At 38.3% G+C, this 14,821-nt stretch overlaps 5 protein-coding genes across 6 annotated transcripts; 2 read left to right on the forward strand and 3 right to left on the reverse strand.

The window, feature by feature from the left end:
- Nucleotides 1-22: 22 nt before the first annotated feature.
- On the reverse strand, nt 23-895 carry LOC108040773 (UPF0585 protein CG18661). 2 transcript variants are annotated; one of them, XM_017118378.1, is made up of 2 exons: nt 836-895; nt 23-774 (listed from the first exon to the last, which is right to left on the reverse strand). In XM_017118378.1, the coding sequence occupies exons 1-2, from the start codon at nt 838-840 to the stop codon at nt 111-113; spliced, it is 669 nt and encodes a 222-aa protein (XP_016973867.1). In that variant the 5' UTR covers nt 841-895; the 3' UTR covers nt 23-110. The 2 variants fall into 2 exon arrangements, with proteins under 2 accessions (XP_016973867.1, XP_016973868.1); XM_017118379.1 differs by having other exon boundaries at nt 23-735; nt 836-890.
- A 429-nt stretch (nt 896-1,324) lies between these two features.
- Nucleotides 1,325-3,335, forward strand: LOC108040770 (COP9 signalosome complex subunit 2). The gene is made up of 6 exons (XM_017118375.1): nt 1,325-1,487; nt 1,573-1,767; nt 1,825-1,950; nt 2,192-2,673; nt 2,735-3,067; nt 3,125-3,335. Exons 1-6 carry the CDS (start codon nt 1,434-1,436, stop codon nt 3,267-3,269), a joined length of 1,335 nt encoding a protein of 444 aa, XP_016973864.1. The 5' UTR covers nt 1,325-1,433; the 3' UTR covers nt 3,270-3,335.
- Nucleotides 3,325-5,198, reverse strand: LOC108040771 (protein rolling stone). The gene is made up of 4 exons (XM_017118376.2): nt 4,019-5,198; nt 3,842-3,943; nt 3,596-3,782; nt 3,325-3,541 (listed from the first exon to the last, which is right to left on the reverse strand). Exons 1-4 carry the CDS (start codon nt 4,353-4,355, stop codon nt 3,325-3,327), a joined length of 843 nt encoding a protein of 280 aa, XP_016973865.1. The 5' UTR covers nt 4,356-5,198.
- A 134-nt stretch (nt 5,199-5,332) lies between these two features.
- LOC108040772 (protein rolling stone) lies at nt 5,333-6,847 on the reverse strand. The gene is made up of 4 exons (XM_017118377.2): nt 6,341-6,847; nt 6,049-6,150; nt 5,803-5,989; nt 5,333-5,744 (listed from the first exon to the last, which is right to left on the reverse strand). The coding sequence occupies exons 1-4, from the start codon at nt 6,660-6,662 to the stop codon at nt 5,528-5,530; spliced, it is 828 nt and encodes a 275-aa protein (XP_016973866.1). The 5' UTR covers nt 6,663-6,847; the 3' UTR covers nt 5,333-5,527.
- Nucleotides 6,848-10,332: 3,485 nt separating this feature from the next.
- On the forward strand, nt 10,333-14,556 carry LOC108040783 (protein rolling stone). The gene is made up of 4 exons (XM_017118391.2): nt 10,333-10,919; nt 12,568-12,919; nt 13,687-13,870; nt 13,938-14,556. Exons 1-4 carry the CDS (start codon nt 10,818-10,820, stop codon nt 14,125-14,127), a joined length of 828 nt encoding a protein of 275 aa, XP_016973880.1. The 5' UTR covers nt 10,333-10,817; the 3' UTR covers nt 14,128-14,556.
- The last annotated feature ends 265 nt before the right edge of the window (nt 14,557-14,821 follow it).

The following is a 14,821-nucleotide window of genomic DNA, read 5'->3' on the forward strand; positions in this document are numbered from 1 at the left end:
GCCTAGTTTGATGAGCAGGCACTCACTCGGCAATAAAATTTATTGCCTCCAAATAAACGATGTTATCTAAGAGGGCTAATCGCCCAATAGCCTTAGTCTAGTGCACTATTTTACAGCTTAAGCCAGGTCAGAAACTTGTTGTTCGACGGCATCTCCACTAGTTTCTCCAGCTGCAGTCCATTGTCAGCCGCCAGGACCTTCAGATCCTTGATGTCACGCACGCCCCAGGAGGCGTCTCTCTGCCGGAGACTCCGGTCGAAGTCGACATTGCTCTGGGGAACTAGGAGACCGTCCTGGGCGTAGGGTCCATAGGTGAACATCCTACCACCTTTCTTCAGCAGCTGCCCGGCAGCCCGAAAGAGTCCTATGGAGCAGGCCCACGGACTGATGTGCATCATGTTGGAGTTGAACATGTAGTCGTAGCTGGCCGGTGCGGGGGGACTCTCCCAGTCCCTCGGATCCCGGGTGACGTCCACATGAAGAGGAGCTCGGATATTCCCGGTTGCGCACTCCTCCGCATAGGCTGATATCGATCCAAACTGACCCCGTTCGTACTCCGTCGGGTGGAAGGTGATGTTGGGCAGCAGGGGCGCCAGAAATCCCGCATGTTGACCTGATCCCGAGGCAATCTCCAGCAATTGCAAGTTCTGTGTGCTCCGGTCAATTTGCGAGAGGAGCGCCTCCGAAATCGGTTGCGAATTGCGATCCGCCGAGGGATGCGATCTCTTGGCGAAACTGCAACGAGGAAAAATGTGCAGGAGTCGTTTTGTGAGGCTGTGTTTAGGTTGTCACAAAATGTAAATGGAGTATCAGTTCAGATAAGCAGATTGTTTACCTCATTTTACTTGAAAAAGGATGTAAACAAAAGCCGGCTTCAATTATGGGCAGCCCTGGTCGAATCTAGGGATGGGCATTATTGCCAAACCCGTTATTGCTACTTAAATATTTTTTAGGCACACAGTGAAACAGTCACGGGTTAATAAAACAACATAATTTAATTACGCTGTTGTTTGTACTCTTTCAAATTTTTTATCCGATTTTGAATCGTACAAGCAAGTAGCTAAAGATGCGATTTATGCAAAAATATTTTGTAATGTTTTAAAAGTTTAGTATTATTGAACCATATATTTAATCACCAACAAATTAACAACGTGTTCATACTTAAAGAATTTAATTTCCATATATTCTCAAGTATTATCTCCACCAAATTATCGTGTAATTTTTTCATACTACAGTTTTAGTCACTCTTTTCTTTGCGCATCCCTATCCGTTAACAAATCTATAGGGAACAGCTGTTGACCACATTTCTAAGCATTTTTTCGCCAACCTCGGAACGGTCATATTTTTTCTTGCTTTGTGTTTTCCTGAAAAAATTATTGTTGATTAGCATTTATTTGCTGGTAAAGTGTAATTTTCAAAGCCAAAGCCACAAAATGTCCGACAACGATGACGATTTTATGTGCGACGACGATGAGGATTATGGATTGGTAAAAAACAGTGCACCTTAGCACATCTTAATACATGCAAATGAGACCGGCTTTTGTTGATTTCCATCTTTTGTAAACTGCATAGGAATACTCGGAGGATAGCAACTCAGAACCGGATGTGGATCTGGAGAATCAGTACTACAACAGCAAGGCCTTAAAAGAGGAGGAGCCCAAGGCGGCGTTGGCCAGTTTCCAGAAGGTTCTCGACCTGGAAAATGGCGAGAAAGGAGAGTGGGGATTCAAGGCGCTCAAGCAAATGATCAAGATAAACTTTAGACTGGTGAGGGAGTACGAAATCGGTTAATATATATCTTTAGCTAATGTTTTATCCCCATAGTGCAACTACGATGAGATGATGGTGCGTTACAAGCAGCTGCTCACCTACATCAAAAGCGCGGTGACCAGGAATCATTCGGAAAAGAGCATCAATTCGATCCTGGACTACATCTCCACATCGAAGAATGTGAGCATATCAAACCATTGTACTCTTTAGGAAGTATTATTTCTATTATTTACCTGTGAGGATCCATATTCAATAACTATGAAATTATAACACCGCAGCATTTGATGAAAGCCAAATAACCGCCTTAAGTACTTCTGTTATTCTTAATATGTTATTCATCGACCAGGATTCTTAGAAATAATTTTTTTTAAGTTTGTTAACCTAAATTACATACTTACTTAATCTATTAACCCATTTCCAGATGGCCCTGCTGCAGAACTTCTACGAGACCACTTTGGACGCCCTGCGAGATGCCAAAAACGATCGTTTGTGGTTCAAGACTAACACCAAGCTGGGCAAACTATACTTTGACCGTAGCGATTTCACCAAGCTGCAGAAGATACTCAAGCAATTGCATCAAAGCTGCCAGACAGACGATGGCGAGGACGACCTCAAGAAGGGCACACAGCTCCTGGAAATCTATGCCCTGGAGATTCAGATGTACACGGTGCAGAAAAATAACAAGAAGCTTAAGGCCCTCTATGAACAGTCGCTTCACATCAAGTCGGCCATTCCACATCCCCTTATTATGGGAGTGATTCGTGAGTGTGGAGGTAAAATGCATCTGCGAGAGGGCGAGTTTGAAAAGGCGCACACGGACTTCTTTGAGGCGTTCAAAAACTACGATGAAAGCGGATCACCACGGAGAACCACTTGCTTAAAGTACTTGGTATTGGCTAACATGTAGGTGAAACTGGAAAACCCATAAACCCTTTGCTTTATTAATTGTCCACCTTAATTACAGGCTGATGAAATCCGGCATTAATCCTTTTGATTCACAGGAAGCCAAGCCGTATAAGAACGATCCTGAAATCCTAGCCATGACAAATCTGGTAAACTCGTATCAAAACAATGACATTAATGAGTTTGAGACCATTTTGAGGCAGCACCGAAGCAACATTATGGCCGATCAATTTATAAGGGAACATATTGAAGACTTGTTGAGGAACATTCGCACCCAGGTGCTCATTAAATTGATCAGGCCGTATAAGAACATTGCTATACCCTTTATAGCCAACGCACTAAACATAGAGCCCGCTGAAGTAGAAAGCCTGCTGGTCTCCTGCATTTTAGATGAGTGAGTTATAAAGTTTAATGGTTCTGAGAATTTGACTAACGTTTATTGTTTCGACAGCACCATCAAAGGACGCATCGATCAAGTTAATCAGGTGCTCCAGCTAGACAAGATCAACAGCAGCGCCTCGCGATACAATGCTCTGGAGAAATGGTCCAACCAAATCCAATCGTTGCAGTTCGCCGTGGTCCAGAAAATGGCCTAAGTACATCTAAAGTCCTATATTACATTGAAACCGATTAAAATTGATAGAATTTAAATTAAACAGTAAGAGAAGATTGCTTTTGAGTCGGTGCTAAGGCTGGTGTTTCGTCCTGCTTTTTTCCACAGCAGTTATACATCGATATCCGCAATCGGTAAATTCCAAAAGCCACGAAGGAGAAGCAGCAGATAAGGAACAAACTAGCGCAGACAAATCCAATCGCCAGGCCAGGACGTGCCCAGTCCAGAGCGAAGTAGATAAAACGGTTTCCGTCCCTGAAAAGTAATTTTAAATTCTACCGTTGGATACAATTGTTTAGCTTTACTCACATGTCAGTTCCACCGGCCCAATAGTAAATCAAGGAATGTACCAAGAAGATAAGCACAACGGAAAAGGGATATATAAAGTGCATGAGGCGGTTGGGATAAGCCACCATAAAGCAGTCGAAAACCATACAGATCGAGTTAAAGGCATGACACCATAAGTTGTAGAGTTCACCCGCTATTTCCGGCATGGCTAAAGGAGATAAAAAGGTAATTAAGTATAGAGTATAACGATTTTAGAGCCCTACTTACTGTTCGAAAGCGCAGCCCAAAAGACCGTGGTAATTAACATGGATAGCACTGAAGTGGTATAGTGTGAGATCCAGTAAATCTTTAGAGACCGATCGCCAGCAGCTAAAAGTTATTTAGTACATAAAGTTCTCTTAAGCTCAGAAAAACAAACATTCCTAATCCAAATTAAATACTTACAAAAATAAGATGGATTAAAGTAGTAAATAGTGGCGATTACTGCTCCGTAGGTGCAGGTAAATAAGCACAGTGTAAATCCCCAGTCCGTAAGGAATATGAACCATCGCCCGCCATTAAAATCTTGCATCATACTGCCAATAACTCCAGCCGCAAAGAAAGCCGCCAAAATCCATCGATACAGGACCCAGATTAGATTCCGCTCTCCTTTCTGCCATTGCGAGCGGCAGAACACTCCAGGATCCTCGTGATGCAGCGAGAACTTGGAGCGCTGGAACTCCTCCTTTAAAGGCAGACAGCAGGACTCTTTGTTTTTATCATCCATTTCTGGGACTTGCATAGACTCCAATCGGACAAAAGTGTTCCAAGCAAGTTATTGCTATGAAGGTAAACCACACACTGATTGAGACACAGGTGTTCGACATTCTAAATAGGGGGCCATATTTCCCGCACATAGTTTTAGCTTGAGTAAAGGTAATCGTATGATACACACCAAAATGATTACCACGATCCTTATCATCCCAGTGAGTACCTTTTATGTCTGATTCGGCAGCAGTACACGCCCCCGATAAGACCCCCAACGTGGACAATGTCGTCTAAATCGAACTTCGAGACCAGGAACACACCATTAATCTTCCATCTGGCGCAGCCGCAGAAGCAGATATTGGAATTCGTAAACTCATATTCGGGATTTTCCATGTATGCAAGTGGGACATAAAACAATTGACCAAATATTCCTCAAGTGTCGTATGATTTTACTATGTAGTAAAACTTTTAAACAGCAGTACGTATTATAGACTTGATCTATCCCCAGCCGCGAGTCACGAAAAACCTTATCAGCCTCCATTTTTAAGATAAAGAATATAAGTTCAATACTAATACTTAGATGGACACTATCAAACTGTCTATCAAATCATTCCAACTATGAAATTTTTTTAAAATTTCGTTATCGCTATTATTGCCGACACGCCAAACACTATCACAGATGTATAAAGGTTCAATAGCACCTTTAGAATTAGATTATCTTAGTATATAATATATCAATGTAAACAGGAAATATTCATTATAAATATTGAGCTTGTTTCTATACAGCCAAAACAAATTTCACTTATTAAGTTGGGTAAAATATTCTGATTAAAAATTAGCATGCTTCTGAAGAAACCGTGAATTATTATTTTAAGGATGATTAATAACAAAAAATTTAACCTTGATTTTTTGTTGATCCCAATTAAATACAATCCTTTTTAATTAAACCAATTTTTATTGAATTTTGTTGTTTAAATGTTAAAATTGATCTATACAATTTCAATATGAATTGTAAAAAAACATTTTAAATTGAGCTTTAAAGAATTAAAGTACACTTCTATTTAATATTTCGTTCAACTACTGCAAAAAAAATATTTTTTGCTGGAAATAAATTCTAGTTCTTTGATCTTGATAGGGTGGTTAAATCGTATCTTAAAATTCACCATTTAATTTTTTGGAGTCCCACGAAAACTGACAGATTTTAAATCAAACTGTTGGAGCTGGTTCTTTGGGAGGAGGAGAGGTAGCTGGAATTTCCTCAGGTTTTTTGCTACAGCACTCATACAATGAGATACGTAATCTGTAGAGTCCAAAGACTAGGACACAGAAGCAACTGACCAGGACCACACTTCCACAAACAGTTCCGATGGCCAGACCAGGTCGCTCCCAGTCCAAGATGAAGTAGATAAATCGATTTCCCATTCTGTAAAAAATTTAATAGAAATTAAATAATGTCATACATTTTATAGCATTAAACTTACGGATCCGAGCCGCCAGTCCAGAAGTAAATCAATGAGAATATACCATAGGTGATGCCAGCGGTGAAGGGATAAACGAAGTGCATGATACGTGTTGGAAAAGCAACCATAAAACAGTCAAAGACCATGCAAATCGAGTTAAAAGCGTGCGCCCACAAATTGTACAGCTCTGCGCCCATTCCCGGCATAGCTATCAAAGAAATTTGATTAAATATATATATATTTTGATTACTTATTAGCACAACTCACATGGATAAAGAGCTGCCCAGAACACCAATGTAATCAGCAAGGCCAGTACTACAGTTGTATAGTGGGAAATCCAGTAGATCTTCAAAGCCCAACTTCCAGGAGCTACAATTTGTTAATGGTATAGAAAAAGTTTTACTCTTTATTGATATTTCATAATGGTTTTGTATTTGTATTATATTATAGATAATAATAATGAAACCATGATTCAGTCACCACGAATGAAAAATAGAACTGGGATCTATGTCGTTGGAAAAATTTCTTAATGTTCAATATCGTTTCCTTCATTACTCACCAAAGTAGGAGGGCTTTATGAAGTAAATGGTGGCGATTACAGCGCCATAAGCGCAGCAATAAAAGCACAGGGAAAATCCCCAATCCGTGAGGTAAATGAACCAACGACCACCATTGAAGGAATCCACCATGCCGCCGATGACACCGCCGGCGAAGAAACCAGCCAGGATCCATCGGTAGAGGAGCCAGATCAAGTTGCGATCCCCCTTTTGCCATTGCGAGCGACAGAAGGCTCCAGGATCATCGTGGTGCAGGGAGAACTTGGAGCGCTGGAACTCCTCCTTCAAGGGCAGACAACAGGGCTCCTGGCTCTTGTCACGCATGTCGATGGCTGGGTGAACTCGTCGTCGGTTCCGCTGGACTAGGAGGGCCAAAAGAGTCCAGAGCAGGCAACTGACTTGCCGGTAGATCGCAGACTGACGGAACCATGCGACACAGGTGTCAAATACTCTGAATGGATGGCCATATTTTCCGCAAATCGTTTCGGCTGGAATCGGGGTAATCGACTGTGATAGGAACCGCTCCGGTTATCTGAATTCTTATCACCTCAACAAGAACTGTTTATGCCTAATTCACAGACACAGCGCACGCCTTCGATAAAGCCAACAACTTGGACAAGTGGACGCGGACAAGTGCGTTTGGAGCCATAGACTGATTTGAACCTAAGCATGAGTCCGTGGCTGGAATATTTCCCACACAATATACGGGTGGAGACCAATCGATGGCCCTGAATTTTTAAACATTTTTGGGAATTTTCGCATATGCAAGTTGGGTCATAAACGTGTTGATAACCACTCGTGTCCCTCAAGTTCTGCCGGGTTTTCCTCCGTGACAAGCCAAGTGCCTTCAGACCAATTCCCCCAAGACTCAGACACGATAAGATCGCGCCGAAAAAAACAATTCAAAGGAAAGTAAACTTTGATTGAAAGCCTTTAAATACTCTTGCTAATTCCATTGAACACGAGGTGTTCCCAATCGTATTTTTTTCTTTATATTGATGTTCAAATATGTTTTGGAGTCGTACACTAAATTAAAACATAATTTTTTCATAGAATGTGTTTTTAAACTATTTTTGAAATCTTAAACATCGCTCTGGTATTGTGGAGCGATTAGATTTAAACATATTTCTTCTTGCTGCTTGTGAATATTCAATTGAAATATTTATTTATAAACATTTATTGTAGAAATTAATAAAAATTTGTCTGTTATTTTAAAACATTAATTTGGCTTATCTCGGTTAGAGGCGTTTATTGAATTAGATTGTAACCTGGCACTCTGATAATCCACTTAGATTTACTTAAAGTTAGATTGTAAATTACTTCTATTAAAAGTTTAATTTTTATTATCTTATCCGATTTTCCTAACTTCTTTAATGAATATGACAACCATATTATAGGGTATACGAAAAATTTCTGCCAGACTCATTTAGCTAATTTATCAATTTGGCTATTATGATATGTTCAATGTGCGGAAAAGGTGATTGACGTTGTTTCCCTTTCTGATAATTGGCGATACATATGTATGTACATTGAACTATAAATTTGTGGACTCTAAGCAAATATTAGGCAAAGCTTTCGGGAATATCTACATTGTTGGAAAAAAGCGTATTTCATGACGTATACTTTTTAACTTGACTTCCATCCTATGAATCACGGACTCTCTGATTAGAAAATAGTAAAGCAAAAAAATGTTGGTACTATAATAAAGCGATTTGTTTAAACAGGGTGTTTTTAAAGACGTTTCTCGCAGAGAAAAATTATGGATCTTTTTTATTTTTTGTTAATTATTTTGGTTATATCAGCAAAAGTAAAAAAGTTTAAGACTATTTCTATGTATGTTTACTAAGGGCTCTTAATTAAACCAAATTATTTGAACGTAAAACCACAAGAAAAATGTTATATGCCAAACCCATTTTAAGTGTAATAACAGGATTACTCACTTTTTCACTGCTCGTCCAATGTAGAATGCTTTCAAGTTTTTGAGGCTTTGAAGCATTAAAAAAATATAAATTCGGGGAGATTTTATTTGCACTACCGGTTTTAAAATACAAACGCACATCCCAGAAGAAGACTACACAAAATAAAATACTAAAACTAATTTCTTCTTACATAACTACCCTTGATCTCTTTATGAAAACTCATCCAAATAATTTGCCCCAAAAGTTGGCTTTGACATTTTTTTTTTTTGGGTTACATTCCGGTTTAGGAAACAATGGCGGAATTATTGATGCCTACTGCCTAAAATTAATTTGTAAAGTGATTTAAAACAAAACAAAACTTTTACCTTTACTTGCCACCTTCTCAGTCCGAGTATCAAAACTCAAAAGATAGGTTAAACTGTGTGGGTCAGCCATCAGATCTAAAATTTTCCCTTTCCTTTTCTTTTGCTAGGGCTGACGATTTCCAATGTTAGTTTTTTTAAATCCATCGTAATATCTTATCTTATCTTGGTTTGATTTAACTAAGATTTTGCGAGATTTATGCGAGCAGCGAGTAGGGTCGTTACACTGCCATGAACTCAACTTTAATCTTGTCAATCTTATAGGCAATTAAGTTGTCATCTGCATGCTATTATCACTTATTAGATGTGCAATATGATTTTAGCCTTACTTTGCCAGGCTCATCATTAACCAAGTTAAAAAAGGCTCTCATTACTTTCCTTCTGTAAATTGTTTATTCGACGGAATTCTTTGATTTTCAACGGGGGAACTCAAATTGAAAAATGTAACTTATTTGAAAACAACTTATTGTATCATATATATCATTTTAATGCAATCAGAAAATACGCCAACTACAGATGAAAAATCGTGGCTGTTTGTCAGGCCATTCCCACAGAGTCAATTTAAGAATGTATCGCCTGAAATTGGCTTTCAATTACAGAGGCAAATTAAATTTATGCAATAAAGAGGAAGTTTCAATTGTGAACTTTGCGTATCTTTACAACGGATGCCGACGACACTCTCGATTTCTTGTTCTCGGCCAATGACAAGGTCAGAAGAAAGGGTAACGACCAGTTACTCTTTTGATTACTTACAATTACGGTTTGATGGCGGGGTTTTGAATTTGACTGAATGGGTATTCAAAATTCAGCAGGAATGTTTACATGTAATCGATGCTGCGAGATTATTAAGCGCGCAAATTGATCCAATTTCAGTCGCGAAAATGTGTCAGCAAAAACAAAAGTCAAAAGTGTGTTGTTTTTATTTATCTAAACTGGGTATCAAGTAATAAATAAACAAAAAATATTATCTTTAAATTATTATTTATTTATTAAACAATAAGATATACAAATTATTGCTGAAGGTCTAACTGAGTGATGTAATGGGTTTTCATCATAATTTCCAATGAAATATTTTTAAGAATTATATTTTAAAGCTATGGCTGTCCGTTTAAGTCCATTTACTTTTACTAAACAAAATTAATGTATAAATGCATAAATAAATTGTATAAATAATTTTAACACACTTGGAACCGGTTATTGTAATACTGGGAGAATATTTTTATTTTATTCCATATTGAAAATTATTAATACAATTTATAGAATAAAAATGAATATGCCTAAGCTAGATTCACTTAAATACCAATTAGCTGTTTTTCAAGAGCATGATAGCTCCCAATCTGATGGATTAGATAAGGCCGAACCCACTTTGCTTATCGCTCTGCGAACGTTTCTGCCCCCAAATAATGTAGGTCAGCTGGAATTTCAAGCATCAAGTGCTGCACGACAAATTTGACTTTTGGGAGCATTTGGGCGGTACTGGTTAATGGAGATCTTAATTGGCCGACCTCTGCGGCTTCAAGTTCAGTGCGATCCAGCTGTCAATATCAGTGATATAGAGTAGTGAGTGGTTCGTTAAACGGTTCCCACCGACGAGAGGGCGGTACTTGCCATTCTGCCATTCGACACTCTGTTTTAAATTGAATTTAGTGGCGATGTCGCTATAAAGCGTGTTACGCCAGCAGTCGATGTGTCCAATTCCCGTTAGGCAACCGATGTGTCTAGTGATCGTCTGCCGACTGGAATCGAGCGATCACTGAATTCCGATCGGGTTCCGAATCAAACTGCCAGTCAGTCAGTCCGCCAGTACGTTTGGAGTCGTCGAGTGCGCGTGCCAACTGGAGCTGATTCGCCAATAGCCCCGCAATCCCATCTCCCAACCCATCTCCGGACCCCAGAAGATCGCCTTTTCAAGATCACGGTGGAGATCCCCACATCCCGGTCGTGCGTCGCTCCTTACTCGTGTTCCATCGCCCTAACTTAACTCTCTCACTATCTCTCTTGCGGGGCTCGTGTGGGTCGTAAACATAACTCAAAAAGCGCTGGTGAAGTCAGTAGCCGGCTATACGCGACTCGGTTCGGAAGTCTCCGCTCCTAACAAATGCCAAAGTCCCCACACTTCGATAAAGGGTGTGCAAAAAAATTAAAATAAAACAAGTTAAATAAATAAGAAATAACACAAAAAAAGAAAATCATATGAAATGCAACTTTTCGACGACTTTTGTAAAAGCTTCAACAAGGAATTGCAACGGGCAAATTTCGGCTTCGCATACAATCGCGTTCACTTATTCTACAGATCTCAGGTGAGGACAGTTCCACGTAATTATTGTCCAAATACAGCAGACTTTATCGGTGCTGTAACAGCTCAGGTGGTATCATACGAGTAGTGCAAATAGCAGTAGCGAAAATAAGTGAACACATTGTAGTGACTATCATTAGTGTGCCTAGGAAGTTATAACTCTGCGTGTGAGATCATGGGGCACGTGTTTCTTAAAGCTAAGGGGTTATTAGTGCTCAACTGTTGAACTCAAGGCATTTAACATAATATTTAGTTTCTAGAAGCATGGAAATAATTTCCTAAAGTTATTGTTTTGCACAGACAACGACGCCTTGGCTATCAACAATCTAACTAGATAAGTGCAATAAAAAAATAATTTGATAAGAGAAACACCTGTAAAAGTGTATTAAAAATTCCTCTAACAACAATATAACACAACGTTGAACTGAGTTCCCCAGGGCGTTCAACCGTCCATTAGGAATATAATGAAAAAGGGAAAAGTGACTTACTTATATACCCAAAAGTTCGTTAGAATGTGCTCAACAAAAAAGCGAAGTTCACATGAAACATTAAATGTTATGGTGAGAGCGCAGTAAACATGCAAGCGTTGTTAATTAATTCGAATTTAATTAGCACAGCTAGACTAAAAGCTTGGCTGTATTCAAAGTTGTACTCTTCTAACAAAACATCACACGTAGACCATGAAGGATAGATATATTCAGAACTGTAACCCACATAGATATGAAACTATGTACTATACTAACTGTTTATGAATGAATGATATATGCATACATAGTTAATAAAAATAATTATCATATGTATTCCCAAGTCTTAGACATATTCCAATACAAATAACAAGTTGTTTGTCAGCTTTATAAATACCAACTTTGATAAGAAAGGCTTAGTTAACCCTCTTTTTTACGTTTCATTCTGAGTAAAAAAAAAGATTAGAAAATAAAGAGTCAACATATCAACATTATGAGTCATTTAAAAATCACCCCAAAACGATTCGCCCCTTAAAAGTAATTCCCATGGCAGAGCAAAGTTCTGGGAAGTAATGCGAATTCTATCACATAAGCTATTACACATTTCCCGCTTATCCAATCAAATCAGGAACCAGATTACAGTTTTGGCTCATGCCATAAATTGTCTGGGGAGGCCTTATCAGACGGCAAACGTGCCCATAAATGTCCATGGAGGACCGCATAATCTACGGAATCCACTGATTTTATTTCCGCAATAATTAAGTTCAAAACAAATAAATTGAAATACTATTGTACACACGAAAATAAAGATTTTGATACGAAGGTGGAATTACTTAGACAGGCCCTAATTCTGACTACGTCATTGGAAGTGATAAGCATTAAATCGTGATAAGTGCTGTCATTAGCATATAGAATTTGTTTTCGTTAATTTTGACGTGAAAAGGTGTGGAAATTTTAATTAAAATATTACATAAACTTTAATAGATCATCAAGTAAGGGTCAGACAAGTGACTGCGATAAGGAAATATGTAATTTTCCTGTTGAGCGCAATAAAAGCAACTAAGTTTGCTAATAGGTATATGTTAAGTGAAACAAAATCTGTTAATTGATATTTTGTCAATTGCTTTCTTTAAGTTTATTGTTTTATTTAATTTATTTAATTAACCGATCTTTACTTTCATCTTGCAGTGGCAAAAAGATGAGATCAACACAATATACTTACTGTACCGGTGGTTATGGGCCCTGTTTTTCCTGGGCGTGTACATCATGTGCATAACAGTTCAGTTTAGCGATGGAAAGTTCTTTATCTACATGACCAACTGGGGATTCGGGCTGTGCACGATCACCCTGCTGATTTCCGCCGTACAGGTCACCTGCTGGCACTATGATCTGAGAAATACCCGGAGTCTGGTGCAGGAATCCGCCCACAAGATCGATACCTCGAGGGCCCTGAAAATATACTGGTGGCTGTATAATATGACCCTTTCACTGGCACTGATCATATCAACAGTCTACTGGGTGTTCCTCCATGGAAAAATGAGTGAGTATAAGTTCCTGTCGTAGAAATGCATAATATTTAAATCAGTTTTTCGTGGAACTACTAAAAGGGCTTTCATTTATTATACCCGTATGTAACAGCTAGAAAGAAGCGTTTCCGACCCTATAAAGTATATATATTCTTGATCAGGGTCACTAGCCGAGTCGATATAGCCATGTCCGTCTGTCCGTCTGTCTGTCCGTCTGTCTGTCCGTATGAACGCTGAGATCTCGGAAACTATAAAAGCTAGAAGATTGGCATTTTGCATGTAGATTTTAGGAGTTCCTACGCAGCGCAAGTTTGTTTCAAAAAGGTGCCACGCCCCCTTTAACGCCCACAATCGCTTATATACGATTTTAAAAATTTAAATATTTCGGAAAAGTAAAAATGCAGTTTTATTGTGTTTATCAATACCTATCGAAATGTAGAATTTTTCAAATCGGACCATTCGTTAAAAAGTTATGCGGGATCAAAGTTTCTATCTCCATCTCCCTCGCATTCCCTTCACCTGAGTAACGGGTATCTGATAGTCGGGGCACCCGACTGTAGCGTTCTCTCTTGTTTTTTACTGCTAATATTTATTTGTAATATCAGTAAGTACTGAATTTATAAATTATATTTTAGCAGAATTAAACTCATAAAGAAACCATAATTTACATGAGTTCGCCTAAGTTGTTTTTAAGCTCGTAAAAATAAATCGAATGAGTTCTCTATAATACGAAAGTTTTCGTTTTTATATGTTTGATAATAATTTAATATTTTGTTTACAGATAAGCCCATGCGATACCCTGGAATCAGCATAATTACCCACGGACTGAATTCTGTGATGATGATGATCGATTTCTTTGTTGTGGCATTTCCGATTAGGATCTTACATGTAGTTTATGGGATGAGTCTGGCGATCTTTTTCTTCATATTCACTTACGTTTACCACTTATGCGGGGGAACAGATGAGTGAGTGCAAAATATTACCCGCATTCGTTACAATTATATACTGATCACGTGCATAATTCTCCTGCAGGTTTGGCAATCCCTATGTGTATCCCATTCTGGATTGGAGCAATCCCGACCGCTGTTTGGTGACCTTTGTGGGCATCTTTCTGCTCATTCTCTGTTACTGGATGCTGCTCTTCGGACTCTACAAGCTAAAGAGGATGTTCAACAAAGCCTTCAGTGTGGTCTGGACTCCTCATGCAGTGGGCCTGATATGAGGGACTTACAATACGATAATGACACCACAGACATACATGTAATATCACCTCATTAGCACCCGCACATAAACCACGTTATATTAGCATCGCCAGCATTATGTAATGTAAGTCCATTTAGAAACCATCCTAAATCACAAAACGACTAAATGGGAGTGGCATCGCTACACACACATTCGCATGCATTTATTTATATCTAGTATTTGATATTGTAAGTTTTAATCCTCTGGTTCCTTAACATTGAATTGGTTTAGCTAGGTATAAAAAGAATTAATTTTGTTACTACATATATGGATTTAATATAAATATGAAACTTGTTGAAAATACTCTACTTGATAGTATCGTATTTAACAAATACTTCAAGAGAATTATGGAATTGTATAAACATATAACGAAAATAGAAATAAAATAAAATGTATATATGAACTTAAAGTGATTTTATAAATATAGTACAAAGACGGAAACTTTAAATCTTTTTGGCGAAACATAACAAATTGTATGCTACCCTTATTTTTTTTTATCTGAAGTATAGCAAAATTTTTAAAATTGAAACAATATTTTTGTGTTTCTTTATTTTCATTTTTAATTTGTCACAAATTGGACCTGTTAAAAAACCCGTAAAGGTTATTAATGTCTTTACTGTGAAATGGCACAGGTTCGATGACAAAAAAAATTGGGTAATCAGAATACTTACTTT

This window comes from Drosophila rhopaloa, unplaced genomic scaffold, assembly GCF_018152115.1.
Source record: "Drosophila rhopaloa isolate 14029-0021.01 unplaced genomic scaffold, ASM1815211v1 contig_2, whole genome shotgun sequence".
Lineage (NCBI taxonomy): Eukaryota > Metazoa > Arthropoda > Insecta > Diptera > Drosophilidae > Drosophila > Drosophila rhopaloa.

Excerpts from the sequence above, each read along its gene's own strand:
- LOC108040772 (XM_017118377.2), bottom strand. The coding sequence starts at position 6,662 with ATGCGTGACAAGAGCCAGGAGCCCTGTTGTCTGCCCTTGAAGGAGGAG. Across the intron at positions 5,990-6,048 it reads CTGGGCAGCTCTTTATCCAT|CTATGCCGGGAATGGGCGCA; the intron begins GTGAGTTGTGCT and ends TTTCTTTGATAG. Across the intron at positions 5,745-5,802 it reads TGGACTGGCGGCTCGGATCC|AATGGGAAATCGATTTATCT; the intron begins GTAAGTTTAATG and ends AATTTTTTACAG.
- LOC108040771 (XM_017118376.2), bottom strand. The coding sequence starts at position 4,355 with ATGCAAGTCCCAGAAATGGATGATAAAAACAAAGAGTCCTGCTGTCTG. Across the intron at positions 3,944-4,018 it reads CTTTAATCCATCTTATTTTT|CTGCTGGCGATCGGTCTCTA; the intron begins GTAAGTATTTAA and ends AATAACTTTTAG. Across the intron at positions 3,783-3,841 it reads TTGGGCTGCGCTTTCGAACA|CCATGCCGGAAATAGCGGGT; the intron begins GTAAGTAGGGCT and ends TATCTCCTTTAG.
- LOC108040783 (XM_017118391.2), top strand. The coding sequence starts at position 10,818 with ATGCAACTTTTCGACGACTTTTGTAAAAGCTTCAACAAGGAATTGCAA. Across the intron at positions 10,920-12,567 it reads ACTTATTCTACAGATCTCAG|TGGCAAAAAGATGAGATCAA; the intron begins GTGAGGACAGTT and ends TTCATCTTGCAG. Across the intron at positions 13,871-13,937 it reads TTATGCGGGGGAACAGATGA|GTTTGGCAATCCCTATGTGT; the intron begins GTGAGTGCAAAA and ends ATTCTCCTGCAG.
- LOC108040770 (XM_017118375.1), top strand. The coding sequence starts at position 1,434 with ATGTCCGACAACGATGACGATTTTATGTGCGACGACGATGAGGATTAT. Across the intron at positions 1,951-2,191 it reads ACATCTCCACATCGAAGAAT|ATGGCCCTGCTGCAGAACTT; the intron begins GTGAGCATATCA and ends ACCCATTTCCAG. Across the intron at positions 3,068-3,124 it reads GTCTCCTGCATTTTAGATGA|CACCATCAAAGGACGCATCG; the intron begins GTGAGTTATAAA and ends TTGTTTCGACAG.